At 38.7% G+C, this 23,433-nt stretch overlaps 1 protein-coding gene across 2 annotated transcripts in view; it reads right to left on the bottom strand.

Moving 5' to 3' along the window:
- Positions 1-5,672: 5,672 nt before the first annotated feature.
- The window catches only part of CTSC (cathepsin C), a 34,287-nt gene continuing 16,526 nt past the window's right edge, over positions 5,673-23,433 (bottom strand). For both annotated transcript variants that reach the window (XM_017653726.3, XM_037011034.2), the window contains 5 exons: positions 19,003-19,169; positions 15,212-15,367; positions 11,857-11,972; positions 6,855-6,986; positions 5,673-6,351 (listed from right to left, as the gene is read on the bottom strand). In XM_017653726.3, the coding sequence (XP_017509215.3) occupies positions 5,849-6,351; positions 6,855-6,986; positions 11,857-11,972; positions 15,212-15,367; positions 19,003-19,169 (1,074 nt within the window). In that variant the 3' untranslated portion in view covers positions 5,673-5,848. The remainder of the gene's footprint in view (positions 6,352-6,854; positions 6,987-11,856; positions 11,973-15,211; positions 15,368-19,002; positions 19,170-23,433) is intronic.

Raw genomic sequence — 23,433 nt, 5'->3', positions numbered from 1 at the left:
GCTACTTGCTTGGAGGAAAAAAAAAAAGCATACATTTACTATGCTGGGGCTTTTAAGTCTCCAAGAGCCTGCTGAAATTTTAGGCAAACTTTAGTACAAACAGCTGTATTTTTCCAGGGAGTATCCATAGTTTTTGTATCAGTCTCAAAAGGATCCATGATCCTTCTGATCTAGAAAGGGCAGAAAATCAATGTTTTAAACAAATGTTCTTTTTAAGCAAAAATACCACAATATACCTTGTTTCTTGATCAAATGGTGAGTTGAGATATTGTGTTCATCTTCTATGGTAGATTTTTCTACACACATGGGCCTTCTATCTTCCCATTTGCCACCTTCGTCCTGTTTAAAAATAAGGATTCGTTCAATTTCAGGTCCATTAATGAGCTTCATTATTACTCTAGACTGTGGCCATATATTTAATGTTTCAAATCTCTGTGAATTGCAACAGCAGGTTCCTGCAGGGTGGGAGCTGGAACCGACATCATGACACTGAGGAGAGGCGCCCTATCTTCTCTACTTCCATCTTCCCCCACCCCCCGGGGCCAGCGTGCCTTTACTACCACTTCTCTTGATTCTTTGTATCTCAGCTCGAGTTTCACATCTCTCAGAAAGCTTCTGGGATAGCTTTGGGCCTCAGAATTCTCTCTCTCCCCCAAAATCTGTAACCTTCATTTGGTAGCAGGAAAATAGTGTGAGGGAGTCAACATGTTACAGAGCAGGCTTTCTCAACCTTGATACTACTGACATTTTAGGCCAGATCACTATTCACTGTGCAGTGCATCCCTCTCCCAGAGTAACAATCCAAATGTCTAACACTTTCAAATGTCCACAGGGACAAAATCACCTCTGGCTGAGAATCACGGTTGCAGCATGAGCCCCGTGTATCAGGTCATGTGCTAGAATAGATTCTGTAGACTTTATGTTCACTGTCATATCCGACTTTCCTACCTTTATATTTTCCTTTACTTCACTTCACCCACTTATTTTTAACTCATTTTGCACTGCATCTTTACTTTTATATAGCACTTTAAACCTTTTTCTATGAGCAGGTGCTCCATAAACACTTACTGCTTCTTTTAGATGGCCACAGACAACCCTTGAAAATGAGTATCAGTGTCACCTTATAACAGGTGAACACTGAAAACCAGAGATCTCTGTTCAGTAAGTGACTAAGGTCCAAATGACAAGCACTGGAGGAGCACACTCCAAGTCAGGACTGTCATATTCCAAAGCCCATGATATTTTCAGGGCACAGTGCTGTTTTGTTTACTTCCTCTCAATGGATTTACCCTTGTCACTCAACTGAATTTTAGCCTGCAGAATTAGGATCACGTCCACTACTCTTGGGAATACTGTGCATTTCTTATGATCGCATAGGGATTGTTAGTCTAAGGGGAAAGCAGACGTTTCTTTTAGCTCTCCAAAAACCCCTTTAAAGAGAGAATGAAGGTATAAAAGTCTGATCCTTAAAAGCATTCATTTTCTTTCATTTGTCTTAAACTATACTGAAACTACTCAATACTTTCGAAGGTTCAGAAAATACATTACAGGAAAAAATGAATCATCTCGGTGATTACTTTAATGCACAACTTCAGCTTCATGCATTTCCCTCATTTCTGCAGGGGAAGGCTATTTCTCCAACTTGATCCTTTTCAAAATTGATTGCTACGATTTCGATCTCTTTACATCTTTTGCATGAGAGGGAGGAACAAATCTGCTTTTCATTTTTCTCAACCTGGGGAGTTTGGAGTGTACCACAGTGTTTCACCACTTAAACTACCTAAGGAATTGAGTTTCAAGAAACAACCTGCCCTGTAGGACAGGAAGTTCAAAATCAAACTACTACCTCAGCATCACGTCCTCAGAACTGGAAAAGGAGAGGTTAAATATCCTCCGCCAACTCTTAAAAAGCATGTGGAGAAAAGAGATATTAATAAACAGACTTCTGAAAGGGAAAAGGAAGACTCAAAGACGTGTGTTGCATTTTCTGTCCATGGGCTAGTTTACCTCCTAAAATTTCAGTTTGCTGTCCTGAGGACACTGGGTAGTGGTTATCATGAGGACATTATGTAGCACAGCCAAGAAGTCTGCTGAGGTTTCAATCGTTTTACAGGCCAATTTCACACTGTGAATCAGAACTACAGCTCAATGAGGTCAACATATTACAGCTACTGAAACTAAGGCTCAGTGGCTAACCCACACCAACACACGATTTCCAGTCCATATACTTTCTTTCCATCAGAGCAGATTTTGTCTGAAGCTTTCCAACCTTGGTCAAGAAGTTTCTGCTTAACTTTAAACTAAAAATAAATCCTTATTACAGTTAAGAAATATAAATAATAACATTGCTGTATTTAGAGGAAAACTGTTAAATTAAATTTAACCTTCCAAAACCACTGCTTATGGATTGGAGATCAGAGTACTTGCCCCCAGGAGATGGAAGTAGGATTTTTGAGACCTGGAAAGGAACTTAAACATGATTTTACAGAACAAAGTGAAGTAGTAGGTGTGGTGTGGTAGAAAGTTCTGGACACATTGGGATCTAGATTTATATTTGTTAGTTAGAACCTCGGATTTATTATTTAAGTCCACTTTTAATGACAGAGGTGGATCAGGTGACCTTCCAGCAGCACTAAAGTTTTGTGACTCTGTTTTGCTTACTTTATCCTATTAGGAAAATCCTGAATGGGAAGATCAACTTGTTTTTTGCTTTAGATTAACTTTAATATTTTTTTTTACTTTCCCTCAGCTGGGGCCTTTTCACCTCTGCTGTAGCTTTCTTTCCAAGCTTGATCATCTCACAGTTGCTCTTTCCTCCACACGGGCAGCACCGATAACAACAGTGCAGTGAAGGCTGTAAAAATCTCTAACCCAAAAAATCAAAATCATCTGCCTCAAGGTTTTGGAGGCTTGTCTCTGCATTTCCTGGGCCAGTGTTTCTCTGTACATTCTTTTCTCCCTTACAAAAAAAAAACCTTACAAGCCCCTCCTCTACATAGGATAGGGTTTGTTCATTAGTAGAACATAACTGCTTCCCTACAGCCAGACTGTTTTACAATTTGAATTCAGAAAAATGACTTGAATAATAACTAATATTTATATACTCATTTTTACATTTATGCACTGTTTACAGACTCCACATATTATAAAAGAATTTAGTTCACAGAGAGCTCTCTGAAGTAGGTGTGGGTATTCCTTACTATCCAAATCTATGTAGTTCCTAGGTTAAGTGTCTAGAGGTCAAACAGAGTTCAGTGAGTAAATTTGGATGGCCGGGGAAACTGCATCTTAATCTACTTTAGTTCTCAGACTTGGGATGGTGAAAGGCCTGAGTTTAAGTAAAGCAAATAATGCCATACAAGAGTGCAAATCCATTTGGTTCCTTTGCTGCAATAGCAAGGAGAAATATCTATCCCGTTATCTCCATTTTACACATGAGGAAACTGATGCATGGGTGGATCAAGTTAACTGCCTAAGGCTTCATGGTTAGTCAGTGGCAGAGCCAGAAATCTTACCCAGGTACTAAGGTCCAGAAATTTTACCCAGGCACTAAGATACCATAGTCAGTCATGCTTGTGCTTGACTGCCCAGCTAACCTTTATTTTCCCCTTGTGAATGATGGTGTCATCCACCCATTTCTCACTGTAGTTTTCTGGCAATGTCTGGATATGTTAGCCATAGTTCCCAACCCATTTTTTCCAGAGCTCAATTTGTCAGTAGACTTTGATTATATTATATAGTAGCACCAGTATAAAGAAGTATAAACAATGAAACCTTGCTGCTTTTTGTAGTACGTTTTAACAGTTTCATCTCATGGCTTAAGGAAACAAGATGTTCCATTTAGTCACCATCTCTAATGAATTTCACTACTGCAGATGAAATAGTGACCTTTCTGTTGTACAGAAATAGGAAAAGCAGACTCCAATAACAGGTAAATGCAGGCTTGCATTTGTAAGTATTGGTTAGCCTTCATTGGGTGAGCAGTACTAGGTTAGCTAAGGAATACTAGCAGGCTGACGTGCAGTGCAATTTGAGTTCTCATTCTGGGCAATCTCTCTTGCAATCTCAGAAAATTTAGAGCCAACTTCAAGCTATTTATTCCTTGTTCTCAACGAAATCATGCTTGGGAGACCTGTTCTCATTGCCAATTAAGTTCACCCCTCTATTTCGTCTTTTAGTATTTAATGAATAACATCACAACCATTTATCTTAAGAGCTCAACCAGGGCCCTTATAAAACTGAAAAGCATGGGTGCTTGGTATTTTCATGACATGCTCTCTCATATGTGTCAGCTGACTGCCATCCAAGTACACCACCAGAGGATAAGTGACGTACATGTTAAATAAAACCTTATTTAACATGTTAAGCTGATAGGTAATATCTTTAAAATTTTAGTAAAAAATAAATTCACGCTTGACTTCAAAGTCTATCTACACTTTCACATAGCAACAAGGCTGGGCATAAAGTAGGACTAAGATTACATTCAATCAATAACAAAGAAAATATACCTCCTTGGAGGCCTTCCAGATAATAATGGCCTTGGCTATGCCTGTTTTCCAAGTGTCTGCTTCTGTGTCACCATGTGGTGAAAGGTAAAAGGTATGCAGCAGAGTGCCAGGAAGTGCATGAAGGTGCCCCACACCTTAGAGATGGGGCATACTCCTGGAGTGCCACTTCAGTCAAGGAGAGCAAAAGTGTCCCTGTAGTGAACCGTGATACAGAAAGTTTCCAGTATGGACCTAGTATCCCCTGGTGGTTCTGCATACTCCAGTGGAAGGTGTGGAGATTCAGAATCTCAAGGTGCTCAAGGAGAAGGACTTAGTTCAAGGTTTTAATCACGACTCTATCCTTACCACCTAGGTGACCTTGGACAAGTCACTGTCCCTCTTTCTAATTTGCCTGTGCAAAGAGGTTAGATCATATCTATGGTTCTTTCCAGCTTCAAAGGTCTTACGGTTTTTGCTTATGTTTTAGAGCTCTGACTGCCTAATTTGCTGGACAGTCACATAATTTCTAATAGATGCCATCTGTTTACTCAGCATAGAGGTTTCATACTACTGTGAAATATCCCTGGAGATCCCAAGGATCTGCCAAAATCTAAATTGCTAGTATTCCTTAACTGACCTAGTATTGCTCACCCAGTGAAGGCTAACCAATCAATTCAAATGCAAGAGATACCATGAAAACATTTCACCACTATCCAGATTTTTATCAAAACTATTTTTCTTTACAGCCTCTGGTTCATCAAATATCCAACAGATGATTTTAGGGTTCACTAGTCATTATTTGAACATATCCATTATCATAGAGGTTCAGTTTTATTTTTAATTGAAATACCCACAAATGCTTTTTCTTAATAAAGTACTTACATAAGTCACATGAGTGAATCTAAGTGAAGAAGCCAATGGCAAAAACTCTCAAGCACACACATAGATTATATAATTTTTATCACCTGGACATTTATGAAGAACTTCTTAAAAGTTTAATACTCATTGCCATTATTTTCTTGTGATTTTTACAATTTAAACATCTGTGCTATCACACAGATTTTTAAAAATAGCACAGATTTTTAAAAATACAGTTTGTTTGAATTACAAATTATTAGCAGAATTCATTATTGTATAGCTATAAAAACCTCATTTAATGGGTAGCTAGAAAAAAGTAGGCCAGTGGTTGATGGGAAGGTTTATTAAAATCAAGGGCAGTTCTAGTTTCAAAGGCAAAAATTCTTCAGAGGAATCTATTTGTAATCTTCCGAAACTGCTGCTGTAAAAGGCTTCAGTCTCTGGATAAATCAATCCCCTTTCATGTCCGATGGCAGTCGTTATGAAATTCTGGGAGGCATACCCTACAATTTAGGAATTGGCGTGGCTGCCACTGCTATGCTTTCGATTGCACACTCATCAGTTCCTCGGCGGATCCGGAAGTAACCATCTTCACCCCAGCCCCTGCCCCAGCTGTTTTTCACAATCCAGTAGTCCATCCCAGAGGCTGAGTCAGTGCCATAGCCCACCAGCAGAACAGCATGATTCGTCAGCTGAAACGGGTTGAAGGGGTCTCTCAGACCAGTGTGGTAATAGATCCCCTTGCTGTAGTGGAAGAAGTCTTCATAGACTTCAAAAGCAACTGCCATGGGCCCCTGATGGACCAGCTCCAGCTTCATCAGGGCTTCATTGCAGCCCCCGTAGAAACCCCCCACGTAGTGATACTCGGAGGAGTAGTAACGGAAGCAGCCTTTCTTCGGTGTGCATGGAGAATCGGTGCCTGTGTAGGGGAAGCAAGCCTCTTCTACCAGCCCAAAATCTTGTGCGTACTTTCCTGCAATGAGGTATGGGAAGCCACCTTCACAGCCTGAGGATGAATAACATACACAGTTATCTCCCCTCTATTGGAAAGGGGCACTGGAGAAATTGTCCCATTGCTTTGTTTTTTCTTTTCTACTCCATTAATTTTTTTGTGTTAATCCCAGAAATTGTTCTAAGTTTAAACGTTACTTCATTAGCCATCTAGCTATTTATGCTTTTATCCTATCTATTTAATACACATTTATTTGGCATCTTCAAAATGTTATAGAACAACTTCAATAAATAGAGATGAGATCTACTTCCCAGGGTTTTGAACATTGTCTGATAATGTCTGTAAGAGGCCCTAAGAGCCAGTGCTCATTCAATCTGTAGTAACTACTGACATTTTACAGGATGGTGCAGTGAATTCCATTAGAAACCACTCATCAATAAGTGATAGGGCCAGAATACGCACCTGGGTTTTCTGACCACAGACATTGTGCTCTTTCTCCTGTACCATTCTTTTGCTTTTGCCAACAATTCCAACAGTAGTGGAAATGTAACACTTACCTTGAGCATATTGGCTGCAAGACACAACCTCCTGAGGACTCAAGATCGGGGTCTGGGTATTGTTGGTCAGTATACGGATTCTTGCCTCCAGCATACCCACAGAAGCAAATGAGTAGCAGCTTCCACAAGATGCTGGTGATGGAAAAGAAAAATATATGACCCGAGAGACCTTTGAAGCATCACAAAGAAACAAAAAACCTTACTGGATGACATACATTCATATATTTATATTGACTCTTGCTGTTCATGGGGATCAGCACAATATAGAAGATTCAATCAAAAAACACTACTGACTTTACAGGCAAACATTAAGATTTCAACTTTTTCACTGAAAGGCAAATGTTACTATATGGTGGGGGGAGGCTTTCCTTGAGAATATTTTAGAAGGAAAAAAAAAATCTCCCTACTTCTGCAAAAGATTTGATAGTATTCTTGATAACAAAGCAATGATTTATATCTGCAACATTCTGAGCCATCCAGTTGAGAGAAAATTATGGAGGGATACCTGTAAGATGAACTTGTAAATATCTCCAGAGCAGAATTTTCTAAAGTAATGTGTTGGGTAGAACTAATCCTAAGAATAGCTCAGATATGGGCATAGTGTAGGGCTGGATTTGACCAGGGTCAAGGGGGCAAAATATAAGAAAGCCCAAGAAAAAATGTACGGAAGTAACTATAATAACAGATATGGTATTTAAGGTGGCCACTGAGGAAGTGAAGATATAAGGCAGATGGAGGTAGTGAAATTCTAAGGACAAAAGGGTAACAGCAGTACATCCATATTTCCCTGAAAAGTGTCATCTAGAGGCAAGAGGGACATGAGGGCAAGAGGGACCTCTGCCATTGACATGCTTGTACGAAATCCAAGACCTGAAATGCAACAAATACAATTAACATGTTTTTCAATTTGCTAATATATTAGTTACCAAAATATCTAAATGATGAGCATTCCCTTATGCACATAAAATAAGATTAATGAATAGACAATATGACAATTCCAAGAACTCATTCTATAGAAAGAGAACACTGCCTTTGTTCTCTTTAGCAAATCTGAATTTAGTAATTTAGTAACTGCCTTCCTTAGAAAGTATTCAAAAGAACATCATGCATTCAAACTATTATCAGGGCGCTGTGTTTCCCTTCTCCAGCTACTGTTGACTTGTGTCCCTCCCTGAGTAAGGAAAGCTGGATAGTCTCTGCTTAGCCTTTAACATCCTAAAATGTATTAATTTATACTGCATTAATTTATACTGTTTTCCTCAAACTAAACTGTAAATCTCCTAATGTGTTCACTCAAGGAAATGTGTTTTCTTCAGCTAGATGCCTGATGCAATGAGGGAACTCAATGTTTTTAAAAGAAGGGTCAAATTATACACAGCAGATACACATTTACATCCAGGAAAGAAAATGACTTTAATGGAAATAGTCAACCTTTACTTGTTTCTAAGGCATAAGAGGGGCAGAGCCCTAGTTTGCAAGGTGAACCCTCTTCAAGTCGTTCAAAAATATCACAGATCCCAGATCTAGAGTCTGTTAGAGTGCTACTATTTTTTAACTGCTACAATTTCTAATGTTTCCCCAAATTCTTCCCATAAACATCTGATCCCCACATTATACACTGCTTTTGCTGTTGAAGGAATCACCTAAATTATGAAAATTAGGAGAGAAACACTGGAAGGGGGCCTTGAAATTCATCTGTGTTCAACTTACTCACCTGACAGTGCATCATTGAGACTCAGAAAGAGCAATGGCCTTTCCGAAATCACAGAGCTAATAGATAGCCTGTACTAGTGTCTAAGTGTCTCCTTGCACAGGTCTAATGTCTTTTTCAGTATAGGTTTGTATCTAAAGAATTTTCAAGTTTTCTTTCCTTGTCATTTAGTTACTAGATAGACCAAAATTCACTTGTACATTTTGCTTTTGAAACCATTCAAATAATTTACTATCCTTAGGACCTCTTTCAAATGAGAATTTTGAAGAATTAATCAGCAATAGTAAATAGCCAGAGCCAGTGTTCCTTTCATGGGACACCAGGGTCTTATAATAAACACCCTAAGGAAGTCTGGCCCCTTTTGGATATCCAGCATTCTTGCCCAAAGCAGCCACAGAAATAATCTCACTTGGTATTAACCACTAAATCCTCCTCATCTGACCATCCAGCACTGTGGGAGGACAGGTCACATGTACGTTCAGTGGCTCGAAATGTGGCCTGCTAACAGAGAAATCACGGGAATGAGGAAAGATAACCTTCCTCAAGGCCCCGACTTCCCAGAAGAATGTGTCAGCTGCCAAGGTAATTAATGCCTCTTTTCAGAGGTCAAGGCCAGAATCTAGATTCTAAACAAACCATTCATTATCTTTTAAGAATTCTACAGTGCAATAAAGAACAAGGGTATGTGGCCCAAACAGATCTTTGTAGTTATCCAATTTCTACAATCTCAAATAGATAATGTGATTGTCACATGGTTTAACTATGTTCAGCTGCACCTTCCAACCGTGGAGAGCACACTGAACTAGGAGTAGGGAGTCAGGATTCTCCCTGCCCCCCATCTCTCTGTCACTCAGCTCTGTGACTCTGGGCCAGTCACCAGACCATTTTGGCATTGAGGGTGGAGCAGACAGTTTAAGGTCTCTGCCTTCCAACTTTAATAGTAGAAACAGTACTTAGAACAAGACATCAATGAACTACATTTTGAACATTAGGAAAACTCTCCGCATTTTTTAATTAATGTGAATGGAGAGACACTCCCCTTATCTCTTGAAGATACAACAATAAAGACCGCATGGCTGGCAGAAGAACAAAGAAAGACCACCTCTTCCAATTTCTTGGCATCTCATCCTTCAAAGTAAATCTATCTGTAAGGCTGGTGCTTAAAGATGTTTTCAAGCTAAAGGTAAAAAAACCTCATTTGTCCTCCCAATATTTCTTTTTTCATTTATCTTGCTTTCTTTTCTGAATAGAGAAAAGTTATGAATTCCCTTAACTGCGTGCAATTTTGAATTCTGGGTTATATAAAACATTGGTTTTTCATTGGAAATTTCCAAGTAGCCCAGTTAGCAGGAAGAGAAGATCATTAATTTTTTCCCAGCCTACAGTACAGAAAAGCCAAAGGAAGTCAAAAGAGGAACCTCTAAGTACATTATTTTCTCAAATTTTGGACAAGATACTCCAGATGCAGAACAAATTCAAAAGCAATTAATCTATTAAAGCCCTCTGTTTTTAAGCTGCTCTTGTCTGTACACTTCACATTTATAACACTCAAAGAATATGAAACATTAGAGGCAATACTAGCTCTTATCAAGCTACAAGAAAACCAGTGTCAGAAAATCTGGCTTTAGAAAGTCTAATTTCCTTCCCCTGAGGTGTTGTCATATCAGTGGTCAGTCACATCTTTGGGGAAGTGCGAGGAACTAAACAGTTTTTCGACCTTTTCCTTTGCTCCCAGTGAACTTTAAAAACACTTTATGAAAGCAGTTATCATATTGTATTTTAATATTTTGCTTGCAGATATTGCTAAATTATAAGTCTCTAGGACCAAGGACCATATAAAGACTAATATCCTCAGCCGTTAAAAAAAAATTCTGAACACGTTAAATGTTCTAAAATCACTGCAACACAAAATAAACAACCATCTGCCAGGCCCTCAATAATCAGCACCTGACATGCATTGTTTACTTAATCTTCTCAAATTAGTATAGGTATTCTGATGATAGAGTAAATTTTAATTCTAACATCAGCCCTTTAATTTCACTTTCCATTTATTTCTCATTTACATTCAAGTTTCTCTCATTTCCAGTCTCTCCTCTCCAAAGAAGTCCTCAGTGACAAAGAAAACATAGGGAAGGATTTCAGATAGACACTTGACTAGAGCTCAAGAGTCCCAGAGTAACTGGTATGAAGGGAGACAAAGGGGTGAGACCTCTGGTGTCAGATGAAGGGCAGGAACCTTGCTGACTGGATCCTCTATGACCTGCTCAAAGCTCTGTATATTCAGGACCTTGTGCAATAATTCAGTGAAGATGGAACTGAAGAGTTGATAGTGAATGTTGAGAAATGAGAGGCTGAATATCGGGAAGAACAATTTATCTTTGGATATCATTACTTTATAATCCTCTTGGGAGATACTAATAGAAATATTTCCAGAGAGCAACTACTACATCTATTTTATAGTAAAAATCAGTCAAATGTACTGTAATTATCTTCAAAATGGGCTTAGAAGTAATAAATCTAAGAATGGTATAAATGATTTCCAAGTAATTTTTGGTTAAAATTTGGTATAACAAAACAATTTGCTATCAAGTTCTATTACAGGAAGAGTGATTAAATCTACTCATACTGTATCAAATCTTTGAAAATAACTGGTGAAATGCAATTATAGTGGTACTTTTGTTAAACCTGGGCACTGCCCCCAGGTCACCACCATTCAGGAAGTTGGGTCCCATTATATGGTATAATCTGATGTAAAGTGAACTGAAAGGTCCTTATCCAGCTCAAAAAAACTCCCTTAGAAAAAATTTAAGGATCCATTTCACTGGGCTTCTAGGATGAAAGACTAAATGACATGGGGCGAGGTTGGGGATGGGCTGTGTTGTGTGGGAAGACAGCCAGCAAAGGATTCTGGCAAATCACATGCAAAAGGCAAGCCAATTGTACTTCTATGCAATTCTTTGGTTCTACGTGAGTCCCTTCCTAGGAAAGCAAATGAGTTTGTCTCACATATTACTCTGAATAATTTCATTAGCTACCTAGAATATATATTGAAAAGGTTACTGAAGAAATGTTGAGCTCAGCTGGAGAAATTATCTATTAACAGTCTGACACGGATACAAAAGGAAGAAGTGAGTATTCACTGGCCATACATTTTCCATTTCTTTACTGATTTGAATGATGTCTACTTTATTTCTATATCCCCAAAATCTACCCGAGAGCCTAGCACATAGTAAATGTTCAATAAACATTTCAGAACAGATTAATGAAAAAAATCCGGCTTTTTTTTTTTACCCTGGTTTCGAACAGGAGTGACAAAATTGGTACCACGAACATTTCTCCAGTCCCAAGATGTCGGCAAATGTGAAACCTGTTTATTTATTTCAGCTGTCAGTGGTGCAGGTTGGGGCCTAGAAAGGAAATGTACATTTGAAAACAATATACAGTCTTCCATTTGAGGATTATTTCTTAACCTCTAATTCTATGATTTCAACCACCTGGCTGTCTAGGGTCTAGATTCAGACCCAAAGAGCACTGTTCTATCAGTGTTTCAGTGTGTCAATTACACAATAATGTTGTGTCCCCTGTACAATGTGTCAATTACACAACAACTAAGTTGTACCAATGGTTTTCATTATCCATTTCTTTGTAAGGATGTAGTAATTTTCTTTATACGATTACACTGGTTTTGTATACCAAGTGATGCGATTTTTAGTATGTCTCAGTAGCTGCACTGACCTACTTTGAATAGATTTTGACCAAAAGAAATTGACATGGTAAATTGGAGGTGGCCTACAGAAGGAAGCAGGAAAAAATAGAGGAATTACTGATGTTTGATTCAGGAGATGGGTGGTGGCTATGACAGTGATGTGCTTGTAAAATAAAAGAAGTGAAGTGGGCACAGAAACGAAAGGCTAAGTATAAAGTGGGCAGACTACCTCCATAAACAACAAACAAAACGGCATCAGTATAGAACCACACCTTGTATGACGTGGTTGGAAAACAAGACACAAAAAGGACGGTTGCCTGGGATGATGAATGATGGATGGATAGACATTGCCTGAAAATGAGAAAATTATTCTTCAGGTTTCTCTGTAGGGATTCAAAGGAAGCAAACAAAGCATTCTAGCCTGGATACAAGTTTCTGTGATTTTACACGGAAAGACCACATGATTCAATCCATCAAGAGATACTGTCTCGTATATGCCTAAGAACACACTAAATAATATGAAAGATACAAAAAGCAATTACATTTTGGCAGCATAATGTCATTTCAGAGCAGGTATCTCAGAGTCACCTAAGGAATTTCTGGCCCATGAGATGCTCCGGTTAAAATCCCCCGGATGGCTTTACCACTCCCTAGCTGTGTGACCACTAAACAAGGGGCTTACGTCACAACACTACAATCCACTCCTATTAAAATGGGTATAATCGTATCTACTTCAAGGCTGTTATGAAAATCCAATCTAATAATGTCCAACAAATGCTTACAACAGTGCCTGGCTCTGGTGAGTCCTTAATAGATGATTAAGCTATTGTGTTAACACCTATCATCATCACCCATAACATTAACACGACTAAGCATGACACTGATACATTTAAGCAACTATCTGGCACAAGACAAGCACTCAAATGCTAACTTTCTGCTTCCTACCATCCTGTAAGGTAGGGTGCTTGCCCATCAATGCACACCCAGGCAAAACAAAGACCACGTGACGACTGAGGCTCAATGGTGTGAAAATGAAGAGAGTAGGAGAGGAAAATGGGAGATAGATGAGTGAGAAGTACAAACATTATACACACATTATGCATTACTGGCTCTTAATCATCTGCATCCAGATTGTTTAAGAATCTGGTGAAAGTTCTGGACTCAGATGTCCTTAAATCATAAGTTTTTCTGTAATTTCAGCAGTAACAGATTTCCTAGATCTCAAGTTAAGCATCTCTGAGAGTTTCTATGATGTCACTGGATTTTTACAACAGAACTGATTTATATACAGAACTACTACTGAAAACCAGGCAGCCAGACCCCAACACGTCTGCTGCAGTTACACCCCCTGACCTTAAACTCTCCACGGAGCTGCAGCCTGACAAGCAGCCCCTCACAGAGCTGCCCCTTCTCCAAAACAAACGTGGCCGGGTGGAGGGAGAGAAGAGTGACGCCCACAGGTCCTCAGAAACAGGGCGAAGCCGCTGTGCCTGGGCTCAGATGTGCCGCAGGAGCCCCAGTCTCCCGGGGCTCAAATGCTGACGACACCCTGCTGATGCTCTTCGGTACTTTTACTCAACAGGCCTCAACTTCCTGTCTCACACAGATGAATCAAGAAGGGACAGAATATGCTCCCTTTCTCCATTTCAATTAACCAGAGCATCTCATGGGCCAGAAATTCCTTAGTATACATTTTGAATTGTATGAGATTCTTTTGAAAAGGGGGCAGAATTATTGGAGAATGCTATCAGGTGGGTAGGAAAAATCTCTACTCAGTTGCATAGTTGAAAAATGCCAGAGCATTAGGCTTATTAGCCTGCAGATGGAAAAGTTAGAAATGCATTTTAGTTGGAAATTAACCAATTAGCTGCCTGTTTAAGCAATAAAATTTGAACCACAGACTCTATTGATACTAAGAAAATAATCACTGTGTTCTCTGCAAATTGGAAAACGTTTCCATGTACAAGGGAAAATAACCTACCTATGCATTTTACTGACTTCCATTACCTCAACTGGTTTCCAATTCCCTGACCTTTAGTTACATCACTTTCTCCTGAAGAAAGGTACAGCCTAACAGGAATACCCTTGGCTGTTTAACAAAGGTTAAGGGATTATATACTCTGATAGATCCAGCTAGAGTTTTGAGGGAATTTAAAAAATATACCAAATTCCTGGCTATATAAATTCAAACTATTATGAAGTGATTTCCCAAAGTAAGAAATATACCATAGAGTATGTAAACCAAAGACAGGGAATGTCAGTTCTGCCTTAAGTAGCAGAGGGATATTGATAAATAAGGAACTTTTTTTTTTTGTTTTTTTGGCTGGACCTTAGAACAGAGAGAGGATTTTGAAATTTTTACAAGTGGCAAATTTGACATTTATTATAGCCAAATTGAGGGGTATTTGAGGCAAAGGGAATGGTATGAATGGAGGGAATATGAAACAGGAGTTTTCAGTAACTGCATGTAATACTGTTAGAAATCAAGTCATAATACTAATTACAGTAATGTTCAAATTTACATGACTTTGGTTACCAGGTTAAATTTATTCATCAGGCAATAGGTAGTGACACAATCATAGCTGGGTATGGGAAGATGAATAGGCAGTGTTTTACCGAATGGCTAAGAATGCAGACAGGGAGGCAGAGACTAAAGAGATAGGAGGCAGGAAGTTGATCTGTAACACAGCAGACAACAAAGCCCTAAGCCAGAGTGCTGAGAATGGAAAGGAAATGAAGGAAGTGTTAGGTGCTGTGAAAGCAAAACCCCAAACTAGGACTTGAAGTATGTATGACTAGGAGGGGGAGATAGTTGGATAAAAGGTAACATAAATAGTTTAAGTTGGGATGACCAATTAACCGGTGCCAGGAAAGCTCAATGGAAGGATGGTATTCAATACAAATATCCTTATTAGTGATAAGGAGATGTGATTTTATTACCTTGGGATTCTCCCATGGTGGCTACCACCTTTCCTGATCATCTCTCTCAGGGTAAGCATCTCATATTCCAAGTACGTGGTTGCAGTCCAAGACTTCTGAATAGTATTGACAGCTTTCACAAAGTCGTGGTTATATTTGTAAAGCCTATTAGAATACCTGCCAACAAAAATAAGATAGCTTCAGATAGACTCTTTACAGATGCAGATTCCATTAAAATAGGCACTCAGATACTCTGGGCCTGAGTGGAAAATGGTATTATTCTCAAGAAGGGAATTTTTTATTTTCATAATGCAACTTCATCACTATATTCATATCTTCAAATGAGTCATTATGCTACATTTTTAGAATAAAAAATCTACAAGTGCATCACAGTTTCATGAGAGACATACAACACTGACTTTCCCTAACAGTCCATGGTACAGTCTAACATCACATGCATAGAACACAAAATTTAGATAAACTGACATTGTAACATAAATAAAAGCCAGTTTCAGAAAAAATAAAAATTTTAAGGATCCCTGGAGTATTTTTAACCCTAATGAGATTTCATTAGATTCACATCATTTTGTAGTGAGGCATTCAGAACATGACCCCATTAACCTGGCTTAGGAATTCTTGAGAGCTGTGAGTGACTGCATCAGACATTCTAACAACAAATGATAGCCAATTTTTGATATGAAACATCCCCTTAATTTGGCTCTAAGGTCATCAGGCTTTTGAAATGCATCTTCCTTCTTGCTCCTTGCATTTCAACGAACTGTTGTTTACAGTACAGTTTGTGTTGGCTTCCTTTGTTTAAATAAAGCCTAGTTTTTCTGGCACCAAAGCTAATTTGGGTTTAGGTCATATAGGAAGAGACAACCTATGAAGAAGGTCTAAAAGGTACCCTCCACTTTTGCTTGAGGAGATGCATACACATATCAGTAGTCTGGAATTGGAATGTCTCCACTGAAAATACAAGTTCAAGATAATTAAGATGTATGTATAAGGATGCTCAATGAAATACTTTTATACTAGTGATAGATTATAGACAATCTAAATATATGTTCTGAGATAATGGATTAATTAAATACTGGTACTTCATGTACTATACAGTTTATTCAGTAAAAGGGTCTAGAAGATATTCTCGTGATACGGAAGACTGTTCACACTATACAAAAGTAAAAATCAGGATATCAAAGAAGTTTATTTAGAATCAATCATTTTTTGTGGAAGTATATAGTACATTTTAAAAATGCCAACCATGATTATCTCTGAGTGGTGACATGGGATCACCACCTTACCCCTGCCCCTGATAATTTCTAAAATGCACCTTTATAATTTGCAATAATAAAAAAAGGAGATAGCAGAAACTGTAAACAATGTATATTAGCATGGCAGGCAACCACAGGATGCAAAAATATAATTGTTTTCCATATGGACATTTGGTTTATATCCTTGTTACTCAACTTTGATTCCTGAGTTATTAGCAGCAGCACCTGGAAGCTTGCTAGAAATGCAGACTCTTAAGTATCTAACCCAGACCATCTGCATCTGAATCTACTTTTTTTTATTTTAACAGTATCCCCAGTGATTCACAATTAACTTTAAAATTTGAGAAACACTCACTGGTTTACCTGATGCTAAATGCTTGGATACAAAAAGAGTGTGTTTACAATGCAAAAAAATGGAGGAGTTGATTATTCATTTAATTCAAACATGTGTCAAATCTATGTGCCAGGTGCTAGGAATTAGAGAATGCATCATATTATTTCAAGAGACTTGAGGGTAAATTAGTAGCAAATGCTCACTCTAATAAAAAAGATTCTGTGGCTTAAGAATCAAGTATGGCTCACAGTCCAAGACTTCCACTTACATTCAGCTATGAAAAGGAAGACATATTCAAACTGAGTAACATCTAGGCATATTGTGAACTTCTCGTTCTCTATAATTTTTTTAACTTCCTCCCCTCTTTTTGTTCTCTTTTCATTTAGATGTTCACAGAGAGTATTTTGATATAGTCAGTGAACCTGGGGGCACTGAAAATAATAAGAAACATGTGAACCACACTGGTGTTTTTTATCAATGTTCTTTCCCACTTGCTGCAAAATGTGAAATCAGAGAGGTGCTTTTATTAAATATTATAAAACTGCTGGTATCATATATCTGACAATAATAACACAACAACAAATACAAGTTATAATTGTTTCTTTAGACACAGGGTAAGTTTTAATGTAAATGTATATCTTGAAATATGTTCCACTAAGGAGAGTCATTATGTCATTGACTAATTATTTGAGAAACAGTAACTAGCTCACTTCCCTGTTTTATTGTAACATCTAGCAAAACAAAAGACTCTGGTATGTGCAGTACAGCAATGGCAAAGTAGGTCTTCAAACACTATTATTTATAGTGTTTAAGATCCAGCAAGATAAAAAATAATGTAACTTAATATGGGATAACTGATCATTCAGAGCTGAAAAGGACCTTAAGGTAATTTAGTCGCAATGATCATTTTACAGGTGAGGCAACATAGATTCTCAGCACCCAGGTTAGTAGCTTCTTCAATAAATGAAGCAATGCTTGAAATATCAGCAAGAGTGCCAACCCAGTCTATCCCTAGTAGGGTAAAAAGTGAATAGCTTATTAGGAAATTTGTTGCTCAAGGATCAAGCCAAGCAAAGTAATTTAAAAGCTAAATTCAAAATGGAGGGGATAAATTTGTCTAGATCTTAGTAAGCACTTTCCCAGCCATGCAAGTTGTCCTCCTTGAACTCAGGTCCCCCACCTCTCTGCGGCAGAATCAGTCATTGCTGGTGTGTCCTGGCTTTGGACGATTTGCTTGTATATACCTTCAGTGGATTTCACAACTAAATGAAACAGAAAATGTTGCTACCAATAATATTCATATATCTTTTTCTTCTAAACTAAGTCTGAATCTCATTTATGTAGCTGACGGTTAAACCGGACCTATCTTAACAAAAACACTAACTGCATGCATGTTATAAGTGAACTGTAACCTCCCAAAATTCATAGTTCATGTCCTGTCTTCTAATACCTCAGAATGTGACTCAGTTTGCAGATTGGGACTTCAAAGAGGAAGTTAAGGTATAGTGAAGTCATATGAGTGGGCCCCAACTCAACAATATTGGTCTGCTTATTAAAGAAGATTAGAACACAGAGGGATGGACATACGAGGATACAGTGAGGAGGTGGCCACCTGCAGGTGAGGGAATATGGCCTCTGAAGGCCAGGGAAAGTGGCCTCAGCAGAAACCAGGCCTGCTGGTACTGTCATTTGAGGCCTCTAGCCTCTAGAACTGTGAGAAAATATTGCTGTTGCTAAAGACACGCAGTCTGTGGTATTTTATTATGGCAGCCCTAGCAAACTATTAAACTACAAAAATCCTAAGAATTATAATTTCAGTTACTTCTTGCCTTGTTTAAAATTTATGTTCAATTAGTATCACGTACTTTTGTTGCCACATAAACACATGTAGCTACAAGTATTACACAACATGTTATTACATGGCAATGATAAAATGATTTTTCATTATTAGTTATTGAAATGTTGTGGCCCAATAAATAAATTTTCTTTAATGCCATCTTGGTCCATTATTTTTAGAACTCTTTGAAAAAATACTTTCTTCTCTCAGATCAACTTATTTTCCCAGTAAAGTTCTATGTACTATGGCTTATGTTACTAAGTTAAATAAACTTTATATAATCAAAATGAAATTTCCCAAGAATTAACATAGATACGTACATACTGTAAAACACAACTCAATGTGTCTTTCATTTGTCACAACTCACCTTTCATGGGGAGTCTCAAGATGTGCTATGTTCATGTTCACATTCTCAGAGGCAGTTCCCACCTTTCTTCCAGTGAAACAAGCCCAGTTCCGGCCCAGTACATCATGTACCCACCCAGGCATGGTCTCATGGCAATAACTGGTTACCTTGCTGCCCTCCTGTTCATACTGCAATCAAACAAGGGAAGGAAAAGACAAGATGAATCTGTGTTCATCTCCCAGGCCCACTGCCCTGGCCCCTATATATAGTGAACCTGCCCCATGTTTGTTTCATCTTAGGGACCAGCCTCTGTCAACCAAAACAAAAATTTCACTCTGAGAGGTTACATTCTGCACATTACTCTAGGAAAGGAAGAGAAATAAGCTTTTCTATGATCAGCATCACTGATGACCAAACAAAGTTTATATAACAAAGCACTTCTGGGGATGAAAGGCATAGAAGAAACCAACCTTTTTAGAGCACCTGCCACATTCCAGGCACTTACACAAGTTATCTCATTTGATCCTCACAATAAGCCTATGAGCAGGCAGCCACCAATAACCCCATGTTACCAGCAAGTTAAGTGGAGGCTTAGCTCAGGAGGGTAAGTAGCCCTTTTCTAAGTTAGCAGAGCTGTTAAGTGGCAGAAACAAAATTCTTCTCAAACTATACTTTTCCACTCAGAGAAAAGATGCATTTCAGCAAACTACAACAACAGATGATGAAAATTTTCAACAGAACTAAACAAAATCCTTCCTCTGTCAACCTCACAATTAGGATCTTCTAATTATAGCATAGCTAAAACAACCTGTGAAAATGACTCTTTCCAACTTTTTCAGAAACATAGCCCTTTGTCTTATTTCAATGTCAATACTGAAAAATAACTATAAAGCAACAGATCCAGGATTTGAATGGCGATGTTTTGACTCCAGAGCCTAAGAACCCTTGCGCTCTAACATGACCTCACGGATGAGGGGCACAGAACCCAGAAGGAGATTGCTGAGTGGGAGCAGAAACGAAGAGCAGGTGCCAAACTGCCATGACGGGCACTTGCGCACAGACAATTTCAGGCCTTGACTTAGTTAAACAAAGACCAGAAGCAGTCGAAGGCAACACACAAGCAAATCAGTAGAGCTATCAGCTGTGTCTTCACAAAGTATGCAGTAGGTTGGTTCTGCCACTGGCACAGGCCCCTAATCTCACATAGCGGATACTATACCTGGGTGCAGGGATTGGCACTTCTGTTTTAAGAGCCAGACAGTAATAATTTTAAGGCTTGAGGCTATTAGGCCTGTCATACCACTCAACTCTGCCACTGCAGGGTAAAACGTACGCAGGGAAAATGTTAAATGAATGAGGCTGTGTTCCAATACAACTTTACTTACAAAAACAGGCCTGTAGTTTGCTGTACCCCAAGTTTAGAGGAATGTGTGGCTACAAACTACAACTTACAGGTAAAATTAACTTACTTTATCTGACTCTGCAATCAAATCATGCTTAGGGTACAGTTAAAAACATATGGCCTTAGAATTCAAAAGAGCTGGATCTGAATCCTGGGGCTCACCACCCACGTATAGCACAGGAGAAGTTACTAAGGGCTACCCACGCGTGGTTTTTGCCTCCATCTTGCTGGTTTGTGATAACGTGAAGCCTGTCTATCTCTAGGCTTAAGATCATCCTCATTAGCATGAGTTCGGCTCATGACTCCTCATGTCACTGCTAAAGCCCCCACTCAAGACCAGGAACAGTGAAACGGCAGCCTAGGATACGACCGGGCTGCAACCTTGGAAGTGCGCTGTGTGAAAAGGTAATAAAATGGATACTTATTATGTTGAACTACATGAAACTGCTATTTCTATAGATCAAAAATCATTTAACCTCACACAGTGCCACCTAAACCCCGAGTCCTATCCCGTGTTTCTCTTTGGCACAGGTCCCTGACCGTGTTCCCTCCTCTCCTGTTGCAAGTCAGTCACACAGGCCAGGCTGGGCCAATCCAAGGCTGCCCCGAGCTCCGCTGTTTTTAGAGAGCAGTCTGACAAGGCCTTAAGAGTTCTTGAGATCTTCCTTACAGAAACTGTCAACTGTATATAAATGAAAAAGAATGCTAGATACAGGAAGACCCTCATTGCAATATAAAAGCTAAAAATAAGAACAAAGGAATGTTCTAAAGGTTCATGTATAAAAATGATTAAGAAAATTAGTAACTCAAAGGAATATTATACAACACTTTAAATGATAAATATTAATTCTATAGGAGACAGGTAAGCAAACTAAGGCTGGGGAAAGCAGCCTGCTTTTATAAACATAGTTTTATTGCAACACAACCAGGCCCACTTGTTTATATATTCGCTGTGGCTGTTTTTGTGTTGTGGCGACAGAATGGAGTAGCCTTAAAACATTCACTATCTGGCCCTAGAAGAAAAAGTCTGACCCCTTTATAGAACCACAGAAACAGAAAACCTATGATATTTTATTTTAAAAGGAAAAAAAATAATAAGATAGCATGTAAGTTGAAGGCAAATATGTATGAAATACGGTTTTTATGAAATGGTTTTCTTAAAATGGAACTCAAAGGTGAAATGGGTCTCTGGGTGGGATTTTCTTGGCTATTTACAAAATAAAGATTGATATATAAATTTTGTCAAACTCATCGCTTTTTACAATACTCTTATTTCCTAAGAATGAAACAGTCTACAGAGTCATAGAAGAGGACACCTGTGAGGGAAGGTCCAGGTATTGCTAGATGCTAATCTGTCTGAGATTATGGTTACACTTCTTGAAAAATAAAATCATTATTTCTATAACCTATTTTGTATTCTGCTAACTCTTTCACTTACTTATCAAAAACTTATCGGTCATATAGTATTTCCCAGGCATTATGCAAGGTGCTAGGCATGCATGCAAATCGGTATGCCCATGAGTAGTTCAGAGTTCAATGAAATAAACAACCTTATAAATCATTCATTACAACATCATGTGGTTCAGCGACCTAACCATGCTTGGAGAAGCCCAGGAAATTTCCCTAAGTGGAAATTTAGATAACAGGTTTTCTCAACCCACCAGGAGAGTTAGGGGCATTCAAGTCAGAAGGAACAGGTTCCGTGTTTTCCCTCAGCGTGGCTTTCCTCACTAGTTGGCAGAACGGAGTCACAGCTAGAAGCAGATGGCTAACACCAAATGAACTTCCCCTGGGTTGGGGGAGGCTTACTTGGTATTTTGACATCAGGGGGATAATTCACTGGAGCATGACTGATTTTGCTGTAGTCCCTTATCATTCATATTTGTTCAGGGACTCCATACTCTTCATCATCAATATTACACAACTAGAGAACCATAATATTTATCTATCACTCACTTTATAAAGATTTTACAGATGGCTCACAAATCTGAGAGGTTCCAGAGACCATAGAGATAATACAGTCTCAGGGGACAAAAGGAGACCTAGTGGAGGAGGAAAACAAGGACTCCTAGAACAAAGGATTCTTCCCAATACTGGGCACCACTTCTTCATACATCTGGTCTTCTCACAAAGAGCTGAAGGAGCAGACATAGCAGTCATGGTCAGAAACACTGAGAGAAGATACCTAGAAACCATACAGCAAAGGCTTAAAACTCAGTTTGCAAGGGGTTTCCATCTGTATCATTTGACTCACAATGGACTCCCTGAGATAAAAGGCACTATTCCTCTCATGAAAAAAATTTTAAAAAGGCAGCTTTGCCACATAAAATGGAGAAGAGAGAATTCAAATATGGGTTCGCAGGTTATAAGGAGTACTGCTTTATTCAGTTTCCTTAAAAAAAAAAAGTTGGAAAAGATTAACTGCCTCACATGAGTCAGGTCCAAACTGTTGCCCATGGCCCTTCAAGGCCACTGAAATTCTCTAGCAGCCCTCACAGCCATTCCCACTCTTCACGTGGCTAGTTCAGTCTTTCTGCTATTTTGCTAAGGGTTTCTGATGCAGGGCAGAGTAAAGGGAATGTATCTTCAGGCTTGAATGAGTAGTTTGGATGCAGCTCTTGATACTTACTGGCTGCATGATCCTGAGCAAGTTACTTCTCTCTGTACTTGCGGTATCCTCGTCTAAAACCAGGAGGATGGTAATAAGACTTCACCTCACAGGCTATTTTTTTTTTTTCTCTAAAATCACCCTCATTTTTATTAGAAGTAACCAGGTTAAGAAAATAATTAAGAGCTGGCTTGATCATTTGCACAAGTGCAGCAAGAAGAGCAATTGATTACACAGGCTCTTTTAAATATGCTTTGCTGCAACTTTTTGTAAGAAATTTCAGATTGAACTTTTTTTTTTTTTTTTTTAGAGGGCATCTCTCATATTTATTGATCAAATGGTTGTTAACAACAATAAAATTCAGTATAGGGGGGTCAACGCTCAATGTACAATCATTAATCCATCTCAAGCCTAATTCTCGTCAGTCTCCAATCTTCTGAAG

The sequence above is a fragment of the Manis javanica genome, chromosome 11, assembly GCF_040802235.1.
Source record: "Manis javanica isolate MJ-LG chromosome 11, MJ_LKY, whole genome shotgun sequence".
Classification (NCBI taxonomy): domain Eukaryota; kingdom Metazoa; phylum Chordata; class Mammalia; order Pholidota; family Manidae; genus Manis; species Manis javanica.
This window is presented reverse-complemented; position numbering and strand designations above follow the sequence as displayed.